The following is a 21,947-nucleotide window of genomic DNA, read 5'->3' as shown; positions in this document are numbered from 1 at the left end:
ACTGAGTTTACAGGATTTACTTTGCAAGGTCCCTGTAACTCAGTGGTTCTTAAAGTGTGGTTGGTTCTGGACAGCTGCTGCCCCTGGGAACTTGTTAGAAATGCACATTATTGAATTTCATCCTAAACTTACTGAATCAGAATCACTGGTGGCAGGGCCCAATGATCTGTTTTAACACACTCTCCAGGTGAAAACTTTTTTTCACATAAGTTTGAGAACTATTGCTGTTTGCAGATAAGGTAGTTGCTTAGTAAAACCTACTGTACAATTCTGTGTTCAGCTGCTCTGTTTTGGGAGAGTAAATTCTCTACCTACTGACAGGGCACACTGCACTCACCCTTACCTGTGAACACAATGATGATAAGTAATTCCACACAGCAAATGACACTGTAGGAAAGCTTAGTGTTGGAATTCAGACAAAAGAACAACCTAGAACTACCAAGAGATAAACCGATGAACCAGTTTATGCTTTGATCCACTCCTCCCCAGCCTTTGCCTACCACCAGTAAAGTCCACAGTGGAAGGGGTGTTGCAGGACAGCACTAGACAATGTTGAATTGCCAAATTTTTTATGTTGAAACTGAATCCCCAAATTGAGGGTATTTGGAGGTGGAGACTCCAGGAAGTGATTAGGTCATGAGGGTTCTACCTTCATGGGTGGAATGGGATTAGGGTCCTTATAAAGAGACCCCAGAGAGCTCCCTTGTCCCTTCTGCCATGCAAGAGCTGTCTGTGAACCAAGAAGCAGGTCTTCACCAGACATCAAATCTGCTAGCACCTTGATCTTGGACTTCTGGTTTCCAGACTGTGAGAAAGAAATGTCTGTTGTTTAAAGCCACCAGCCTGTAGTATTCTATTACAGCAGCCCAAACAGATTTAAGACAGACAGCTACCATACCAGTCTGGTTTTTTGGCTTCTTCATGTCTCAAGATGGCAGTTGATGGAAATAGGGGACCATAAGGAGACAAGATGTTGACCTCATTAAGGACACCTATACTCCAAGTGGACTGCTGAGAGAGTCCTTCTAGGAGTGCCCCCATTCCCAAGAGTGTTGCCCCACCCACACTTTTCTTGTCCCAGATGTGAACTCAGTTCTCACCTCTCACTCATGGTTCTTCCCCATCTCTTTCATAGCAGTCCTGCTTCCCCCTAGGATAACCCATCCCCCAATACCAGTCCTGAAAGAATACATCTGGAATCAGTCCAAATCAGATTCCAAGATTAAAACAATTTCTTTATTTCAATACATAGCTCCAACATTCACATATCCTGGCCTAGGGCAGGGAGAGGAAGAAAAGTGTACTTAGTTTGTCTTGTCCCCAAGAAAGGGTACATAGCTAAGTCACCCTTCACTGCCAGCACAGACCCTCAGAAGCCCTAGATTCTGAGCTCCAGATATCAAGATCAAGGGAGGCTCACCCTGCTTCAAAAGAGCTCAAAGAGCCTGCTCCCAAGAAGGCAAGCCTTCTGCTCTTTTCTCCTCCATCCTTAGGACACAAAGTCCTTCTCTCTGGCCAGGCATTTGTTGGTGAACTCAAGGAGATTGTATCCAACTCTTTATCTGCAGCAGCTATACTACGTCTCTGATACTCCATTTTGGAGCACCCCAGAGATCAGTTTCTGGACGTACTGCTGACGCAGAGGGGGCAACTGGGGATACTGCTCAAAACCCTCTGGAAGGGTGGCATCAGGAAGCTTATAGTGGAGAAGGTGCTGCCGAAGACCCTGCGAAAAGGGAAGAAACTTTATGAAGTGGGTGGTGAGATCCTGTTGAGATTTCTGTTCCCCAAGACCCTCTATTCTCCCATCCTCCAGGATATGCCCCGCCCTACCTCATCTGGCAGCAGCCAAGTTTTCTGCAGCATGCTCTTGCGGGCAGCCTTTACCTCATCCTAGAGGCAGAACAGGGAGAGGTGGCACCAGGTCAAGAGTGGGTACCCATCACTGCCTTGCCTGGCCCTCACCTCCTCCCCAGCTGGCCTGGAAGCAGTTCAATTGCAAGCTCTCTTCCTCCCTCTGGAGATGGGGATGTAACTTACTGAGCTCTTTGGGTCCTGGGAGAAGATGAAGCTGTTGACATGAGCCACAGCCACAGCATAGAGCACGGGGCACCAGCGTGGACGGAGCGCACCAGTAACCAGAGCCCGGAAGTAGAGCTGAAGGAGGGCCAGGTTGTCTTCAGGAGGCCCCGTGTAGCAATCCAGGGACACAGGCAACTGTCACAGGGGAAATGAGACATGCTGAGGGTGAAGGTGAGAATGTGTATCACTAGACAACAGGGTGGATGGTTGATGGCCACATGAAGCAAATCATGAGGGCAGAGATTAGGTTCTGGACAGACATCCATCCCTCCATCACAAGGATCTAGGGTAAATTCTAAAGAGCTGGAAAGCAAGGGAAACTGGGAAACCGAAAAGCAGTTGTGAGTTTCTACTGCCACCGCTACTTGTTTAATTTACTTAATTAAAACTTTCAAAATGTCATGTTCAGCTGCTCAGTTACATAACCAAACCTTTCAAAAGTTCATGTTCTTTGGGCTAGTAATTCTTTTTCTAAAAAATTATTTTTAATTTCATGCAGAAGTGATTATGAGTTTATGTCCAATGGTGTTTATCACAATGTTATTTAAAATAGCAAAAAATCAGAAACAACTTTCATGCCCAATAAGGGGTTCTGACAAACTGGGGTGCACCTATACCATAGATTATTACATAATAATAAAAAATGTTGATTTTTTAGAATATTTAATGATGTGAGAAATGCTTATTAAATAATGGTAAGTGAAGAAAACATTATGCAGTGATCTCAGTTTTATAAAAATATATATGTACATTAAAAAAGACTAGAAAAATAGATAAATCAAAATAGTTACCACCTGGCAGTGGGATTGATTATGGGTAACTGTTAATATTCTTTTTAATTCTTAAAAGATTCTATATTTTCTTTTTAGGTTTTTATATAAAATATACATTTATATTTTACATACATATATTTAAATGTTTATATTTCAAGTTTACCAGAATAAGTTACACTGAAGATAAAAAACCAAATCTTAAGTAAAAAGTAACTTTTTACAGCTTATGAGTTTAACTCCTTAGCCTGATATTTGAGCCCTTTACGACTTTCTTAGCCTTGTTTCCAACAAGTTCCCAAACTGAAATCTATTCTAGACTCCTTTCTCCTCCCACCCTGTCGTCTTATTCCCTCCTGCCTCTGAGCCTCACTTATGCTCTACCACTAGGTGCATTCTGTCCTTCCTTCGTAACAATCCAAATTCTACCCAACATTCAGTGCCCAGGTCAATCCCCATTTCTTCCACAAAGTCTTCTCCTTCGGGGAAGCCCACTTTGATCTCTCCCTTCTCTTAATCCTGACTTGACACCTAGAATGTGAGTAACTGAGAACTACGTTGGCTTTAGTACATCTCTTATCTGGACTGTAGCACCTCAAGAGCAAGGAGCTGTGCCTTGTTATAATAACGAACACCCAGTGTATGCCAGATACCATGGTAAACCCTTTTCGTGGATTCTCTTAATCTCCTTAAAGCCCCCAAGGGGCAAGATTAGGAACCTGAAGCCCACCAAAGCTCCCCACTGCTCAGGACTGCATCTCCAAGGCCCAGTACAGGATGCCCATGGTGGGTGGGCTCCGCTGGGCTGAGAAAAGTACCTGGGTCAGAGGCAGGGCCAGAGCTCGCAAGGCTCCCACATGCTCCCCAAACAGGGCAAGGCGCAAGGTGACGCTGAACCGACGCTGCAGGGGAAGGAGGACCAGAGCCCCAAAGAGGTGGTCACCAAAAGAGACAGCCTCAAAATGCTCCAGGAAGTTGGCATAGAGGTCCGGGAAAGACGTCAGGCCTGGAAGTGGGCAATCCAGTTTGAGGTTTGGTAGGACTTCAGGCTGGCACAGCCGGGCCAAGAGGGCCGCCACCAGACGTTGTATTGGGGTCTCCCGGAACAATTCACTGTCCACCAGGAACACACACATGAGCCGTGCCAGGCGGGCAGCAGGAGGCACAGTCCAGAGGGCCTGCGGGCGCCAGCTCTCCAGGACTAGCACCCACTGCAGGGCTCGCATGGCTGTGCCCACGGTATCAGCAGGAGGGAGCCCCGATGGAGTATCTGAGGCCCGATGGTAGAGGTGAATCAATGGCAGGAAAGGCCAGTCAGTGGGCAGCAGCGGCTCCTTAGGCACAGGGAGCAGCAGGGCTGGGACTCGCCGTAGCTCCCCTCGGTGCAAGGCTTGAGAGGCCAGCAGGCTGGCTCGGGCCAGTGAGCAGTGGGTCAGGTAGCAGCTGCGGATACTGGGAAGGTCCTGGCAGGCTTGAGCTAGCAGAGCCCCTCGCCCACACCCCAAGTCCTTGCCACTCCCCAAGGAGAGCCGGTCAGAGAAATCAGCTGCCTCGAGGCCCCCTGATGCTCTTTCCCTGTAACAGAACCCAAAAGCCAAAAATGAGGGCTGGAACCCTGGCATAGCCCTGAAGTCCATGCCAGTTCTCCAGGGCTTCCCAGAGGCTCCTAGGTCCAAACCTGTTCCACTCTGTTCCCCTAATAACCTTCCATGTAGTGTGTGTAGCTGTTAAGAGAAGGAACACTAGAGCCAGATGTCTAGGTGCAAGTTTACAGAACTTCTCTGGCTTCAGCTTCCTCATAGTAAAATGGGGATAATAATAATATCCATCTCATGGTACAGGTAAGATAATTAAAATAGAGTAGCACACAAAGAGTAAGTACTGAGTAACTGTTACCTATTACAAGCATATAGCTAATTTATATATTATTTTTTTGCCACACAGTCACAGAAGTCTCATAGTAATTCTCTAGTGTGCTATCCTCATCCTCACTTTACTAATGAGGAAATGGAAGCTCAGACAGGTTAAATGTTAGTCCTTGGAAGAAAGAGAATTAAATTCAGGTCTCTTAGCCCCAAATTCAGGGCTGCTCTGTCAACAACCACAGCAGCCTCTCAAAGGGCCGTGTTGATACCACCAGCCCTAGACTTACGGGAGGAACTCCAGCCGGAATACACAGCTCAGCAGTAGCTCATGGGCGAGGTGCTCGCTTCCAGGCAGCAGCCGGCTCAGCAGGGCCAGGGCCATGCTGTGATGGAGGGCAGCATCGGTGGCTGACACTGGCTGGAGTGTTGCCTGTGGACAGAAAAGCAGGGGTGGGTGTAGGGGGTAGGCAGAGGGGGTGAGACAGGACAAAGCAAAGACAAGTGAGCAAGAGAATATATGCTGATGGGTATAGATCCTGGACATGTCTGCAGGGAAGTAGGAACTGCATGGCCTGCCAGAAGCAACACAAGTTCCAGAGAAGCAGGATGGAGTTAACGGAAGTGGGGGACAGAGGTACAGGGGGTTGGGGCACCCACCGCTTTCTGGGCCAGAGAGAGTGCCAGGTACTGCAGGTGGCACTCGTGGCGCAAGGCCCATGCAGAGAAGGGTGTGAGGTGTGGCGCGGCCACGGGAGCCACGCATTGGAGGAAGTAGCTCCGGAGTCCTGGGGCAGCCAGTATGGCAGCCAGCTGAGGAAAAGCAAGCTTGTTCAGACTTAGGTGACTTTGATCCCTTCTGGGCTCCCCAGCTGCCCCCTCCCCAGCCAAACTCAGAGAAATGGGTGCTGGCAGAAGAAGCCTCCCCTCCCCAGGGTCACCCCCACTGCCCCATTCTGACTCCTGCCATCTCAGCCCCCTGCCTGGCCCCTAACCAGGTGCCCAGTGCTCACCTGGCCACATAGCCCCTTGTGGAACCGGGACATGGTGTTGAAAAGAGAGAGGAGGGCCGTGAGGAACGGGAAGGGCGAGGCTGAGCCGGCCAGACTGAGAGGGGGGCGGCCCCCTGTGCAGCCCAGTGATACCAAGCTGGGGAGAGCTTCAGGGGCTGGAGCAGAGGATTGCAGGTTGCAGAGAGGGGAGCAGCCCCTAGAGGCAGAATGGAGAAGCTGAGGGGGGCTCTGGCCTGATGTGTGCCAGGCTGGAAAGAGCTGCTTGGTCTGCGACCAAGGCCAGCAGGAACTTGGCCATGTAGACCAGTGCCCACTTCCTGGGAGCCCCCAACTGTTGTCTGCCAGGGATGCAGGTTTCCCTCAGGCTGAGGGGTTTCACCTGGGGATGGACCAGGGAGCTAGACCCAGGAACCCTGCAAGGAGAGAAACAGCCCCTTCCCACCCCACAACCACACACAGTACATACCCCAGGGAATCCCACAGGCTGCCCAGAGCGGGCTGGCTCAGCGAGGACAGCAGGGGCAGCAGCAGCTCCTCTGACAGGCGCTCCATGTCTTGAAGCCAATCTCCTGGGCACAAGCCTGGCTGGAAGACCAAGAAACTCACTGAGCTGATGGCCCAGGACCCCCATTCTCCTAGACCCTGTGCACCCAGGCCAAGCCCACGATTCCCAGAGCCCAAGACGGTCAGTGTTTGGAGGCTTCTGACTTCTGATCCTTCTGGAGAGAGAGAAGACCCTGAGGTTGCTCTGGCACCCATTGTCCAGAAAGCATAAAGGCTGCAGGGAGGCTGGGCTGCTGTGTGGGGGTTCTCTGGTCCCCACCAGAGAACATGGCTCCTTGGAAGCTCCACTGGGTGTAGAGGTGGAAAGAGGGAGACAGGTAGGAAGGAAAAGGTGGAGGGCAGGAAAAGGTAGAAATTGGTGGGGTAGGAGTGGAGAGGTGGAGACAGGGAGAAAGAGGATGGAATGCTAAGATGCAGGCAGGGCACCGGGGCAGGGTGGAAGGCAGGCGGGCAACACTCACCTGTTGGCTCCAGGCCTGGTAGTAGGCATCCAAGAAGAGCAGGCAGGCAGTGGGCACTGGGCCCAGGGCACTCCACATCTCAGGTTTGGGCAGCAACTTCAAGGTCTGTCTTAGACATGGCTCCACGAGAGGCTGGAGCCCAGACACCTGTGTCCAAGTGATCAGGGAAGTGGTGGCCGACAGACTGGCCTCAGCAGAGTCACTACAGGAGTGCCAAAAGGGGCTACAGTAAGGATCTGCCAGCCCTGCCTCCCCTCCAAGCTCTGGCCACCCTCTCCCCATGAAGGAGCACTCCCACCTGTCCTGAGTACCTGAAAGGACTTCCCTGCCAGCAGCTCAGGGCTCTAACTTACCTGCTGGGTTCAAGGGCAGTGCTGCTGGCTGCCAGGGTCAGCTGGGTGAGGAGAGTGAGCAAAGACGCTATCCTCTGCAGGGCCAGGGGCTGAGGGGGGTGGGTGCTGAGCTCCTTGGGCACAGCCTGCAGGGCCTGCATCAGCACCGGGTATAGCTCCCTAGGGGAGAACAAGGACCTCCTTTCAGTGTGAGAAGGGAGATGGAGATACAAGAAACAAAGCACAGCCCTGCCCCAGGGATCTGATCTGCATCCGGCTGAGCAGGAGCAGGAAGGGGAGGCTGAGGGCTGAGTATTCTCAGAAGGCTTCAAGAGAGAAGGCTGGGGGCTAAAGGAAGGAAATAGCCCCTTAAGGCTTCCCTCCATAACAGGGAATTTCAGTCTGATTTCACCAAGATACCAATGCTGTTGTGCACAGAATGTGGTTAACCCAGTTCTGTTCCACTTTCCCTGGCTTGTCCTGACTCCCAAGCTGTCTTCACTCCTCCCAGAATCACCTCCTCAACATGCTCAGCCTCCTTCCGAGCTTGAACCTTGAGCAAGGCTGAATCATCAGGTGAGGCCAGAGTGCAGAGCCAGAGAGGTCTGTGAGGGAGCCTACCTTTGTCTCTCCTCACCTGTAAAGGTCACCGCCCTGGCCATAGGAGGCGGCCACGGCCCACAGACGGAAGGCCTCAGTGCTCAGCATCTCTGCTTCCTCTGGGGGCAAGGCCAGTTCCTGGGGAGCCTCAGCTATAAAGCGGCACAGGCGGCTCCGGAGATCAAAGCTGCTCAACTAGGGGTGGGCACAGAGTCTGGGGATCAGCATCAGCTGGGAGCCCCAGTTTCCAAGCCTCAGGTTCTCTTACTATAGAGATTGCCTCAACTCAGCCCCATTCCAGGCCCTGCTGGTGCCACAGGGTCATAGCCCCAGGCAAGGGTGAGACTACCTCATCCATCCCTCCCTTCTTCCCTCCTTTTATTCAGCAAGCACTTGTTGGGGACCTTTTCTAGGGCTACTTGGCTATGGGGGATGGGTGCCTATTTGTATGTGGCTCTTCGGGTCTGGGTCCAAGGTCCAGGGAGCCTTCCCTGCACAAAATGAGAGCAGAGCAAGCCTACAGGATACACTAGGCTCTAGGTGATGAGGTTCTTGTCTGAAGCATTCTGTTGCATTTCTAGGCAACTGGAATATATACGAAGAGTAAGATGATATAAGTGGGCCACCTGGAGTGCAGGGGCCATGCTTAGCCCCGAGCCCAGCCCTGTCTCAAACCCCCGTCCCTCGCCCTGGGTCCTGCTTACCAGCCGGGCAGCAATATTCCTACCAGCCGAGGCCAGGACACGAAGCAGTTTCATGGCAGGAGCACAGGGCACTTGGTGTAGACTGGGGGTAGGCCCCACCCCCAAGGGGGACCAGCTGGTGGGCAGGAACTCTCGAACCACAGTCTCTATCAGCCGAGGGCACTCTAGGACCTGTGCAGAATGGGAGGCTGAGGTCAAGCCCAGGCCAGCTAGGCTCTTTGCCCATTCCTTGCCTCCTCTTTCTCACCCTTGTGGCTGACTCCAGGGAATGCCGGGCCAGGCGGATGAGCACGGCCAGGATGTCAAGGACCACAGAAGGTCCTGGGCAGGTCACCTCCAGCACGTAGCGCAGCCGAGGAAGAAGGTTAGTGGCCAGAAGCCCCTGAGGATCCAAGAGACAAACCCACTGCCAAATTCAACAGGGTCCAGGCCTTGACGACTCCTCTTGCCCAACATGTGTTTGTCCCGGAGGTCACGGGACCGGTACAGCTCCCCCAGCACTTTTACCTTGATGACATCATGTCGGGCCAGGTCAGATGGAGGCCGGTTTCCTTCCTCAGGGCTCTTCCTTTTTGCCTTTTCTGCTGGGGGTTCCTCATCCTCAACTTCATCCTCCCTGTCCTCCTGGCTCGGCATCAGAGGGAACACCAAAGCTCCATGGTACCAAGAGAAGGTGCTGTCGAGGAGCTCCTGCCAGAGGAAAGAGAGTGAGGGTGGGAAGAGGAGGGGATCAGGCCAGGAAATGGGTCCAGGAGTGGAGAGCAAAAGCTAGCCACAAAAGACAGAGAGGCAAGGCTCCTGGGTTTTGGGGCCTTTAGAAGAAGAGGGTAATGGGGCCACCCCATTTTCTGCTCTGCCCGGCAAAGCCTCAGCAATGAAGGCAGGCCCAGCAGGAGGAGCAGGGACCCTGATGCCTTGAAGCCTCATTCCTATGCCTGTTATACCTCATCTCCAGGAGCCACGAGCAGAGCCCGAAGAGCCCGGATAGCAGCTGCGATGACCCCATCAACTCTGTCATCCAGGGAGAAGCGCAGCAGGAAGAGGAAACCAGCATCCAAAAGGAGGTGCAAGACACTGCCCACCAGCCGGTCCCCAAACTCACCAGCCTGGGCCTGGAGGGTAGGAGGATAAAACCTGGCTGAAAACACTGAAGTTATAGAGTCTCGTCCTAAATCCTTCACTTGCCCACCTAGGACCCTGGGTTTGTCCCATTCCCAGTGTGACCCACGGGCAGCTGGTGTATGGATGAGTGAGTCAGAGTGAAATGGGCAGGAAGTGGGAAGGTCAAAGGTCGGGGGGAGGAGTGGGGTGGGCAGGACCAGGCCAGCAGTCCACTCACCCTGCAGATGACCTGGGCCAACACATGCAGCGCTAGTGCTCTCTGCTGGGACACCTGGCTGCGTGTCAGGTGGAACAGCTCCTGAAGGGAGTACCCTGCTCTCTGGGGCAGGGACAAGAAGTCAGAGGGAGCCAAGACACAGGGCAGCACCCACCAACAAATGTGCAGCAACCCCCTATCTGATGCTGAGTTCAGTGTCAAGGCGAAGACAAAGAAAAGGAAATGATATCTCTTGTCTCTGCTCTCCATGGATCCTCAAACTGGTAAAGAAAATAAGAGGTGCACACAAGTCACCATGGCACAAGGCAGATTGGGAGGAATGCAGTAACTGGTGTTTAATTTGCAACCAGAGAACAGGAGAGAGAGAAAGAAGGAGGACCTGGAAAAGTGATCTGGTCTCAGTGGATGGATAGAGTTTTGATGGCCTGGCATGGAGCAGAGGGTAAAGGCATTCCTTGGAGCAAGCCTCAGGGACTGAGCCCTGGAGGTCCTCGAGCACCGGGTGTAAGTGAGGAGAAGGCAGCAGGAAGTGCAGCAGGAGTGAGGGAGGCAGAGCTGCAGGGTCAGCAGGGACAGAAAGCAGAAGGGCTGTACTGACCTTATTCTGTGAGCAATCTGGGGACCGGGCAACTTTCTGAGGCAAGGCAGAGCCTGAGCTGGGCCCGAGGAAATCAGTATGGCAGTCCCGCGAGGGACAGTAGGGAATGATGGCAAGAGGAGAGGACATGGTGATTGAGCAGAAACGAGAAAGTGAGGCTCTTAACTAGGAAGCATCATGCAGAAATGACTAACAGAATTGACAAGTTCTGGCGACTGACTGGGATGTGAGGGAATGAGGAAAAAGATTTCAAGCCTAAGAACTGAAAGGTCAGCAAGGCCGTGAATTGGAACCAGGCACACAGGAGGGCCAAGGCAGCTGAGCAGCCGTTCTTCTCCACGTGGTTGTTAAAAGTACTTGCTGAGAGCTGCCCCGGACTCCCTGGACCCCATGCCTCACCTCAGCCTCCTCTCCATGGTGGTGCAGGCCCAGATGGGTGGGAAGATCCACATCGGGGGCCAGTAGCTCTCCCTGAAGACTGAATCTGGCCTGCATCCTCTAGTGGGTAGAGAAAGAGGACTGTGGGCTGGGAGCATCAGTAACTTCCCCACATCGATTCCTCACCTTCAATCCCTGGCCTCTCAGGACTTAGGTCCTGACTCTACCTCTGGCTAGAATGGGGGCCCCTCTGGCCTTGCAGGCCAGGCAGGAAGAGGAGGGTAAGCACAAAGGTGAGGTATTTCTCAAACTCAGGGGAAGAGAAGGGCCTAAATTCTAGGTGCAAGAACAAGAACTCCCACCCCATCCCACCCCTCATGAGCCAGCTGGCCCTCCTCACCTCCTGCGTCTGCTGCCGCCGGAGTGGAGGAAGGTCCTGGGTCCAGTGGAGCTTCTCCAGCTCAACAGTGTCCATGTGCAGCCATTCTTTGTGGGGAGTCACAGGCAGTGCCAGAGCTGGGGAGGTGGAAGCAGAGTAGTGTTCCCTAAGGGGCTCAGCTCACTCTGGAATCCTGGTCATCACCCAGCAGCCACGTCCACCTCTGCTGAAGGGTCTGGTAGCCTCTGCCCTCAGCTATGGCTAATGGAATGGCCTGGAGCTGGAATATTTCAGATATGGTAGAACACACCCAGTCCTGAGATCTAACCCCTTGCTGGATGACACCAAGGATTTGTTGGGAGGGGAAAGTGGAAGGGGAAGAAGAAGGAAGAGAAGAGGAGGGAGGAAGGGAGGACCACACACACTAGGGAAAACAGAGTTCACTCTCTAGTACCAACCTTCCAAAGGAGCACGGAAGTGGGGACAATGAGGAGGGGGCAGCTGCACTGCTTCAGCAGAGCCAGATGTAGAAACACACACCTACAACATCCTCCTCCTTCCTCACCACCCGCAACCCCAACCCAACCTGCTCAACCGGCCTGGAGCTCATCTAGCGGCAGGAGGTTCCGGGCTCTCAAAATTCAATTTCTTCTCTTGTTAATCACTAATAAAATAATCCAGTTCCTGGAAGACGAGTGCAACCTCTGGCCTCTCTGCTTCGGGTCTGGCATGTTCATAAGACCCACGTTAGACTCTTCTTCCTCTCCTATCACCCTGGCCCTGCCACCAACCCCCCAACACTGAGGGCAGAGGCAGAAAGAACTGTGGGATGGATGAAGCCAGAGCTGGGGCAGCTACTGCAAAGGCAGGGGGCAGATGGTCTGGCGGGGGAGGGGGGCCACTCAGCCATCACACCCTGCTGTCTCTTACCAGGGAAGGGGGAGAAGGAGCAGTACAGGACAAGAAAACAGGAAGCATGTGCAGGAAGAATATACGCATCAGCAAATGAAGACTGATTTCAAGCCAATAATGAGGATTAATGTTAGATGTTCAACGACAGAGAAGATTCTCTCTCTTCCCATCTGCCAGGCTGAGAAGGAATACTTTCTTCTACTTTCAATCCCCGAAAGTATCCCCCTTTCCAAACCTGGGGCTTCTGGCTCCAGCGCTTCCTCCTGCCTGGGCTCGCTGGCAGAAGGTGGCGTGATGGGCTCCTTCCCAGCGACCTCAGGGGGTCCTCCTGGCCTCTGCTCCTCTGTGGCCTTCTCTCCTGCTTGCTCCCGGGTGCGGTTGTGAGATCTCAAGAAAGCAACCAAGCTGGGATCTAGAAGAGTGTGGAGGGGAGAGTGGGTGGGAGCAGATCCTCCCCAGTCTCCTAAAGACCTGAAACCTGCTGAATACTGCCTTTCTATGGGTGCCAAAGCCAAGACAAGCCACCTCCCAGCCCTGGCCTGAGCCCACTGGGCTCTCTTGGGAGACTTGATGACCCATATCTGTCACTGGGACCTGCCTGTCCACCTAGCCCCCTACCTTCACAGACCCCTGTCCCAGGTCTCTCTGCCCATCCCTGTTGCTTGGCGCCAGGTCAGGGGCCCAAAGTAAGTGGCTGTGGAATCCATACTGACTAGGGCCAAAAAGAAGGCATTTAAGAGGAATAATTTTTCTTTCAGCTAATTTATATATGTACAAATATTCACTAAAAACCTAATATATGCTATGCTTTATATAAGTGCTAGTGCTAGATACAAAGTTTGGAACAAGATTGACTAGGCGCTCCTGTCCTGGTGAACAGAAACTAGGAGGGAGATGTAGTATATAGCACAGCATCATGTAAGAGTATACAGTAGCCACACCAGAGTACAGCTGTGATACGCTGTATGTTACATGAGGGTGGTATAATATACATAGCATCCTAATTAAGAGCACAGCCCATGAGACCAAGTAGAACTGGTTTACATCTCATCTGGGTTCCTTACCAGGATGTGGTACCAGGCTATGTGACCTGGGGAAGGATTTCTTAAGGTTTTGGGTTTTTGTTTTTTGTTTTTTTCATAAATAAATGAGGTTAGTACCACCTACCTCACAAGAACAGTTTGAGGACAGAGTGAAATGTGCTAAACTCCTCTGCCTGGCACTCAGAGGAAGCCTTCCTCCGTAAGTGGCAGTCCCTTCCCAGCCTGGTGTTGGCAGAAAAGCCAGGTACCCGTACCAAGCTGAGCCAGCAACCGCTGCTGTTCCTGCAGGATCTCCTTCGGAGCCATGGCTTGCAGTCTTGCTATGTTCTCTTCATGGATGGTCTGGGCTTCCTGCTCAGCTTCCTGGGTCCTGAGCCCCTTCCCTGTAACCAGATGGGGTCCCTGGAAGCTGGAGCTGCCCGGTGGAAGCTGGTTGCCCTGCTTCCTAGGTGTGATGGCCGCACAGGTCACAGCACCTGGAAGCAGTGTACAATCGGTTTTATTGCCTCGCCCGAACTGGGCCTTCTGGCCCTCTTCCCTAATCCCATTGGCTCTGAAGACAGTTGGAAGCCCCCAAGATTTTCCAGGCACAGAGTGGAGCCCCCCTGGGTCCAGCACAGGACTCCAGGCACCCTGGGGTTGGGTTGGGATGATGACCTCTCCACTCATTCCTTCCCTTGGACTTTTATGAAAAGGCTTCCCTCAGAAATATCTTACTTTCTGACTCTTCTCTTGGATGACTAGGCAGCCATCTGCCTCCATAGGCCCACCCCCAGCTCTTCTGCTAGTAATTTGCATCATTAAAGGAATCTTCGCCTACATCTTTATTTTACAGTCTCTACCAGACACTTCTATCCCCTTCCTTTCTCCTACAGTCAAGTAATGGCCTGTTTTCTCCCTGTACCTAAGACCCACATGTGAACCCAGGATGCCCATACTCAGTACTCTAAGTGGGGATATGGGACAGTTCCTCTTTAGATGGCTCATAGCACTTCATACATGAGGCAAGGAAAACGTAGTACATCCAAAGATGACTCTATGATTGTGTGTTACAAAAAGGCCTCTTCAACCCCAGCTCACCCTCTGGTGGGTCCAAGGTAGATGCAACTTCTCTAACTGGTGGGACCTTGGCTTCAGCCTCTCTCCTTGCTGCAATTTCCTGAGCAAAGATACTTCTCTTACCAGATATTGCTGGCTTCCCCTATAGAGTAAAAAGAAAACCCAGGTGACTGATGCTCATTACCCCACTCTCTTCTCAACCTCTTTATACCAAGGCCACTGGAACAAAGAGACACAAAGGACTTGCTTAATCTCCAAGGGTTACAACCCTAGTCCTCAAGAAACAGGGCCCTATAGGAGCACAGGTCTTGAAGTCTGACAGACTTGAGTTGAATTTCTGGCTCTTCTATCTATTAGATGTGTGGTGTTGAACAAGTTACCAGTTTCCTTATCTGAAAAATGGAAATAATGATACATGTAGTTGTTACGAGGATTAAATGAAGTAATGCACATAAAGTGCTTATTGTGGTGCTGTTTTAATGACAGAATTGCTTATCATTATTAAGATTATCTACCTGGGGAAGATGAACTGTGATGCTCACCTGACTGTCCCCTAAATACCATCTAAGGTTACCTCTGCCTACCTGTCTCCCCTGCGAGCAATGGAATACAGGAGGGAAAGCAACGCCACTGGGCACAGGCAGATTCACAGCCACTGAACTTGTATCTCGTTCCTGTCAGCAAAGCACAAAGCAGAAGATGCAGAGATTTCCATAGGCCGGATCCTATCCTACCAGCCCCAGTTCTGTATGACTAGAATTCACCTTGCTTCTGAGGGCACAGAGATTCTAAACCAGCCCCCACCCTGACTGGAGGGAGATAAAGTCCTACCTTTCTGAGTCACCCTCTATTCATAAGGCTCACCCCCCCACCCAACACCCTTGCTGCCCTAGGTTGCCTCATCCCATTCAACCAGGGTGAGACGCACAATAATCTTAGTCAAGACAGCAGTGATGTGCTGATCGTGCCTGTTCAGCCTCTCTTCAGGGTCCTCATGTTCAGGCAGGAGATGGCCAGGGCTGGGCCTGGCTCTCTTTGGGGGAGCAGGAACCAAAGCTGGGGGCAAATCTGGGAGATCTGAGAAAGAAAAAAAACCCAGATGTGAGGTTACTCATACCATCCCAGGAAGAGACTGAGGGCTAGGGGAAAGCCAAAGAAAGAAAGGCAGCTGTTGTGGGGCCCTGGTTCAAGCTATGTCACTTTGGGCAAGGTATGTAACCCCTGAGCCTCAGTTTCTTCATATGAAAAATGGGGCTGCAGCAACAGAGGCTATGCCATTCTGAAATAATGATGGGGCAGAATCCAGTCACATCAGGAAGAGGGAGAAGACCCTGAGGCTGTATCTTTCTTCCTCTCAACCTCATACCCACAGCCACTCACTGTCCAGCATCACCACATCCCGATGCTTCTGTAGCAGAGGCTGGTCCAGGTTAGCATCGCCACCTCTTCTACTTCCTTTCTTCACCAACTGTACTGCTGGGGCTGCACCAGTAGCAAGAAACTGACTCTGGAAGCGCAGCAGGTCCACCTCAGACTCCCCTGGCTTTGGTCTTGACAGCATCTTGACACTGCAGTTGCCTCCTTAGTGCAACTCTTTTCAGCACTGCTTCAGTGTATGGAATTCACCCTCATTCACCCCTAAAAGCAATAAAAATGATGGGCCCTCTGTAACTAACCTTGATTCTCTTTATTGTGCATCAGAGAAGACTTTTTACCCCTGGGTTCATATCAACTCGTTCCACCTCATTCATACTTTATTGCCATTCCCTCCCTACTCAGCCCTCCCTGATGTCATCAGCCCCGCAGCAATATTCACTGCCAACTTAAGTTGTTTACAGTGTGGATGATAAAACTCTCAGGAACAACCATAAGTGACCTAAGGAAAATGCCACCAGGAACCAGGCAGATAAATGTGTCATACCAGGGAGTGGTGATTCGGTATCAAACTGGAGGGAACATGCCTGGCCTAAAGATGTTCAAATTATTAAAATCCCTGGATTGTGAAAGATCAATATATAAAAGTCATCTGTATTTCTATACACTAGCAAAGAATAATCAGAAAACGAAATTAAGAAAACAATTCTATTTACAATAACATCAAAATGAATAAAATACTTAGGAATAAACTTCACCAAAGAAGTACAACACTTGTACTCAGCCGGGCCCCACAACTACCCCAGGAGCTCTACAGCCTCGGGCGCTGCTGGACCACCCGCCCCAGCACAGAGAAATCACCGAGTCTGAGTCTGTGCGGCCCGCGGATGGAGGGCCGTGCCCGGGATCTCCGCATCGAAGAGGCTGCGGCCGCTCCTGGGCAGAGCAGAGACACTCGGGCAGGCTCCGACAAAGGAAATAGATACCCTGCACCAGAGCCCTCCACCGGGGTTTCCTGAAGTCCGTCTCTCCAGCCCAGCCCAGCCACCTATTTGGTCTATAATCACCTGGGCGCCGCCATCTTGCGCCGCTGGGGCCGTGCTTCCGCCGCCACCGGTTTTGAGCTTCCGCCCCGAAGCCCAGCCCCGCCTCCTAGGGCCTGGCTCCGCCCACCCTCGGCGGGAAGTGAAAGTTGCTCTCTAGGTGTTCAGTACGCGGGAGTGCTAAGATATCCCAATTGCGGCGCTGTACCCCACCGCGTAAGTTCTAGGCAGGCATTCGTAACTCTCATCCTTCGGATGTACAGCCGGCACAGCCCCTTCTAACATACAATACTCGTCACGGAGGCGAAGTTTTCCTCAGACGCCCTTGTGCACTCTCCAGCCCGGATAACCACATCCCGCATCCCAGCACCCAAGCTCAGGGGCAGCACTTAGAAACCTGCGTACACACGAATGTGTGTGATTATGAGTGAGCAAGAGGGTAACTATGAAAAAGGAAAGGCAAGGTCCAAAGAGAGAAACGCTGCAGGAATGGTAATAGTGAGGAGAGGAGAGGAGAGGAGAGGAGAGGAGAGGGGAGGGGAGGGGAGGAGAAGAAACAACAAGCCTCATTGCCTGCAAGGTGATTCTCATCGTGAGCATCCTGTGTTTGTTCATGCCAGTGCCCATTCTTGAAAATCCTCCCTCTTTTTTCTTCCACCCCATCCCTAAAGTCTTTCTCTTCCTTTAAGGCCTAGCTGGATTCAACTGTAAACCTTTACCAACTGGGCCCAGTCACTGAACTGTCCTTGGAATCTTCCATCTTGGTGCCATATTGTGAACATACTGCAGACCATCACCTATCACTGGTTAGCTTTTCACAAGCATGTGCCCTGTTCCCTTGTATAGACTGAGTTCCTTGGGGACATCAGGCCTTCTTCTTCTTCTTTTTTTTTTTTTTTTTTCATCCGTACTGCTCAGCACCCAGCATATTGCCATGCATGTAGGATCTTAGTAAATCATTACTGGACTGAAGGCCATCTTAGGGTACTTGATGTTAGTACAGGGGTTCCTAGACTTCAGCAGGCATCAGAAGTTCTGGAGGGCTTGTTAAACCAGATTGCTGGGCCTCACCCTCAGAGTTTCTGATTTAGTAAGTATCCAATAGGACCCCAGAATTTGCATTTCTATAAAGTTTGCAGGTATTCTACAGAATCCTTTAGCTTTCTCGGTTTCAACTTCAGCAGTAAATTTCAGCTACTAATATTTAGCCAGTCTTGGGGTCCAAATAGTACTGACTGGTCAGAAGTTACAATGAATGAGGGAGGGAAACTGGAACCAAAAATGTAGGAAGAATGAAAGTGGAAAATCACTGTTTGCAACCACTAATGAAATAATCTCTCCAGGCAATGATCATCAATGGCCGGTTAAACTATTAGGTAAAAATTTAATAAGGACTTTGTATGGATGGATCAGGTAGCCAACTTATGAACCTACTGATGAAGCTTAATAGTATTAAAAGTGGGGCCACTGGTCACAGTGTGCCTCCTGTTGTGATGCCATTGGAAATGCAAAAACACTTCCTAGCAAGCCTTCAAGCCAAAAAATTGAAGCTGAATCTAGTCAAGCATCTAGATCTACCAATCTACAGGAAATAGGGGCAGTAGAGGGACATGATAGCACAATGATACAATTAACCAAATCCAGATTGTGGAAAGTTCTGCAAATGACCTAGTCTATTCTGTAAATTTCATGTCCAGAAATGAAAAGAGATCTCATAGATTTAGGAATACATTAAGAGACTATCAATTAAATATGTGGTCCTTGTTTCTATCCTAATTCAAACAAACCTACTATAAAATGACATTTTTTTGAGACTGTTCAGGAAAACTAAATACAAAGTTTTATGTGATGTTAAGTATTTTTTGATATTAGGTATTTTTAAAAAAATTTATTGGGTATGGATGTAATTTTTTTTATAAAATAAATTTTATAAAATAAAAATAAACTTTATTTTAAAATGATTTTAGATTTACAGAAAAATTGCAAAGAGTTTCCATTTACCCCAAACATGGTTTCCCCATTATTAACATCTAACATTAGCTTGGAACATTTGTTAGAATTAATAAGCAAATATTGACACACTGTTACTTAAGTCCATATTTTATTCAGATTTCCTCAGCTTTTCCCTCATGTCCATTTCCTGTTCCATCCAGGAGATCACATTACATTTAGTTGTCATGTCTTCTTAGGCTCCTCTTAGCTATGACTTAGTTTCATAGACTTTTTTTATTTTTGATTAGTTGGACAGTTTACAGCTTTACTGGTAGGGTATTTTGTAGAATGTCCTTCTAGGGTGGGTGGGTATAGCTCAGTGGTAGAGTGAAGGCTTAAAAAATATATTAAAAAAACTAAAATTGAAAAAAAAAAAAAGAATGTCCCTCCCTTGGGATGTGTCTGATAACTTTCTCATGATTAGACTGGAGTTATGGGTTTTGGGAAGGCAGACCACATAGCTGAAATGTCATTTTTATCATATCATATCAAATGTACCTATTACCAACATGACTAAACACTGTTGGCATTAACCTTATTCACTTGGCTGATTTTTGGCAATGTTTTTCAGGTCTTTTTAATGTAAAGGTAATTTTTTCCCCCTGCTTTCCATCCTGTCCTCTTTGGAAGGAAGTCACTACACTCAGCTCACACTTGAGTGTGATGTGTTCCCCATCTTGAGGGTGCAGTATATACATAAATTATTTGTAATTCTTCTGCATGGGCTATTTGTGCTATCCATTAATTAATTTATTAACATATAATATATTTTATAGTTATTAAGAAATTATAACTTATTCATTCACTTGTATTTATATCTAGCCCTTTGTTATACCCTTTGTGTGCATATATGTGTTTAGGTTGGGTTTTTTTGCTTTTGTTTTTGAGCACTTCCTTTCTTTCTGCCACTACAAGCTGCTCCAAGCTCATCTGGTATATTTCCTACCCCAATGCTAGAATTAGCCGTTTCTCCAAGGACCGTTGGTTCCTTTTTCCAGAAAATGGTATTTGAAACCAAAGATTTGAGTGCTAGTAGGTATGTGCATTGCTACTGGGGTGTCTTGCTTTTCAGCCCTTCCCAGCTGACAAAGGAAATATATATGTACTGTTATATATACACATATCTATAAATATTTCTATATGTAATGGGTACATTGAGGATTTATTATACTATTCTCTTCACTTCTGTGTATATTTAAAGTATTCCACAATAAAAAGTTTTTTTTTTAAAGTAGAGCCAGAAAAGCTCACTTGCCATGTTGCTGTTAAAGAGGCTCAAAAACAGAAATACAGACAGCCAGATAAATGGCATTCACACATACACACTCACACTTGACACTATTCCTCTCAGGGCCATCCCTAGGTAAAATTTTGAAGAGGGCACTTGTTTTTCTTCCACAGGTTTGAACCCATCTGCTGTTTCAGAAACCCCAGACTTACTGCTTTCTTCCTACTTCCTAAATCTGCTTCTGGAGAAAAGCCTGATAATTTAAAAGACGCGGTGATGTAAGTCAAAGTGTGGTCTCTTCTAGGAACTTACTTTCTGTTTCATCTTCCATTGGGCAAGGAGTGGCATTGTTTCTGGCTTAGGAATTTCAGACAAGGGATGTTCAGCAGGTACAACAGTCCCCAGCACTCCCAGCATCACAATGTAAGGTCATTTTCCTCTAACCCCCAGAGTCATAGACTCCCTGCTTTCTCTCAGGTGATGAGGAACACAATCTATGGCCTGCCCCATTCCTTAAATGGAACTTCCCAACTCTTACCTCTCTAACCAGTAGTTAGGAAAGAATATAGCCTTGTTCACAGGACCAGCAAGACTGCTATGACTCCATGACTTACCTTAGTTCTCTCTTGTCCCCTAAGGTGGGGACAGGAGGAAGAGTCCTAACTCTGAGAAAGCTGAAGCAGCTACTTCTGGAGACTGCTGGAAGTTGCCAATGAGCTGTTCTCCTGCTATGGGCAGGTGTATTTTATTTCCAGTTTTGTCTTTGTCTTCTCTTGATCCTTGGCCTTCTTGGGCAGTCCTGGATTATAAAAGGCAGAGCGTGGGCAGATATTTATTTCACATGAGTAAGGTGATGCCAAGGCCCAACTGAGCTCCACCCATGATAAGGGGCTGCTGCTGGCTCTTCCTCTCCCCCAGGATAGATCATAGCTGGCTCTGGTTCTGTTCTGAGGACAGGAACTTCTGGGACAGCTGCTCATGCATTAAGTCAAATACATTTCCTGTTGATTTGATTAGTTTCCTTCCAAGCAGTGCATTTATGAAAGGAAGGGAGATTTTGCAGGCATGTCTTTGCACAGGCAGCCAGCCTCCTCCAGTCACACACACACATCTTCTCCCTATCCACCCACAAAGCGTCAGTCATATTTAGAGTTTGCACAAATGCACACCCTCCCTCACACATCACAATGCACACCCTCTCATCCACCTACACACCTCTTCCACAGAATCACACCTGCTCACATACCCTTAAACATAACCATGATATGTTCCTATATCATGCCCATAGAGAAAGAAAGATGGGGGAAGATAGGTAAGAGGAGTGGGCTGTGAGGGCTCAGGAAGGTGAGCACTCTATGTGCAAGCTGGAAAGTCAGAAGACCAGGACCCTGCAGTCCTTCCTACCCTGCAGGTAGAAATACTAAGAACTGAGGGGTTCAGAAGCAGGGCTAGAGGAAGCAGACACTCAGGACTCCAGGCCCCAAATGGATGCTGCCCCAGGGTGAGGATGATGTGGCTCAGGCCTGCAGCTGAGATAGGAACTGTGTCAAGATTGTGAGTGGAGAATGCAGAGGCACCCATGACATGTCCCAGAAGCCCATTTTACTTGGTTTCAAAGAATGGTCCTTGGGCTGGGATTCTCATCAGGGTTCAGGAAATGATGGAGGAGGAAGTGGGATGAGGAGAGAAAAGGAAGTAAGAAGCTGGTTTCTGGGTTCAACATCCTCTAGGAGTGGTCTTTCCAGTGTCAGCCAGAGTTTCAACAGTTTCCTTTCATTGGAACTTAAAGTCCCTTCCAAAGAGGTGGGGGAGAGGACCTTGAGAAGTGACAAGGGCTCAAGTGCAGGGCTGCAGCAGCCACACTGCCGCAAGCAGCCTCCGCCCTAATAGTTCTGGCTTCAGCCCCAGACTGTTGTCTGCCTGCCCTGATCCGACTCAGCCCAAGCTCAAAAGCTGTGGATTCTGGAACGCAGCAAGTCTTTTCCTTTCGGAAAGTGTCCTAAAACTGACGCACAGCGCCCAAGAAAATTGCCTGAGCTCTTAGTTTAAAGAGGACTATCTGGCCCCTGCCATCCAACTGTGACAGTGCTTTTCCCTGTGTTGCCGCCTGGGGGCGCCCCCAGCTGGGTCTGAGGCTGCCGCCAGCTCCGCTGTTACTGTTATCATTAGTATAATTAATAAACAAGCACTGATGGGGTCAAGAGAAAGAAGAGG

General features: G+C 49.7%; 1 protein-coding gene across 2 annotated transcripts; it reads right to left on the bottom strand.

Moving 5' to 3' along the window:
• Positions 1-1,209: 1,209 nt before the first annotated feature.
• On the bottom strand, positions 1,210-16,597 carry RPAP1 (RNA polymerase II associated protein 1). Of its 2 annotated transcripts, none has more exons than XM_031453278.2 (25): positions 16,538-16,597; positions 15,477-15,734; positions 15,025-15,173; positions 14,681-14,770; positions 14,118-14,238; positions 13,292-13,513; positions 12,230-12,406; positions 11,104-11,219; positions 10,725-10,823; positions 9,728-9,829; positions 9,333-9,500; positions 8,896-9,078; positions 8,636-8,770; positions 8,389-8,559; positions 7,722-7,879; positions 7,106-7,264; positions 6,753-6,954; positions 6,194-6,312; positions 5,728-5,923; positions 5,375-5,527; positions 5,005-5,147; positions 3,671-4,427; positions 2,041-2,217; positions 1,834-1,893; positions 1,210-1,726 (listed from the first exon to the last, which is right to left on the bottom strand). In XM_031453278.2, exons 2-25 carry the CDS (start codon positions 15,655-15,657, stop codon positions 1,577-1,579), a joined length of 4,188 nt encoding a protein of 1,395 aa, XP_031309138.1. In that variant the 5' UTR covers positions 15,658-15,734; positions 16,538-16,597; the 3' UTR covers positions 1,210-1,576. The 2 variants fall into 2 exon arrangements, with proteins under 2 accessions (XP_031309138.1, XP_031309139.1); XM_031453279.1 differs by lacking the exon at positions 16,538-16,597 and adding an exon at positions 16,332-16,518.
• Positions 16,598-21,947: the final 5,350 nt, after the last annotated feature.

Source organism: Camelus dromedarius, chromosome 5, assembly GCF_036321535.1.
Source record: "Camelus dromedarius isolate mCamDro1 chromosome 5, mCamDro1.pat, whole genome shotgun sequence".
Lineage (NCBI taxonomy): Eukaryota > Metazoa > Chordata > Mammalia > Artiodactyla > Camelidae > Camelus > Camelus dromedarius.
Note: the sequence above shows the minus strand (reverse complement) of the source record. Positions and strands in the feature narration are given on the sequence as shown.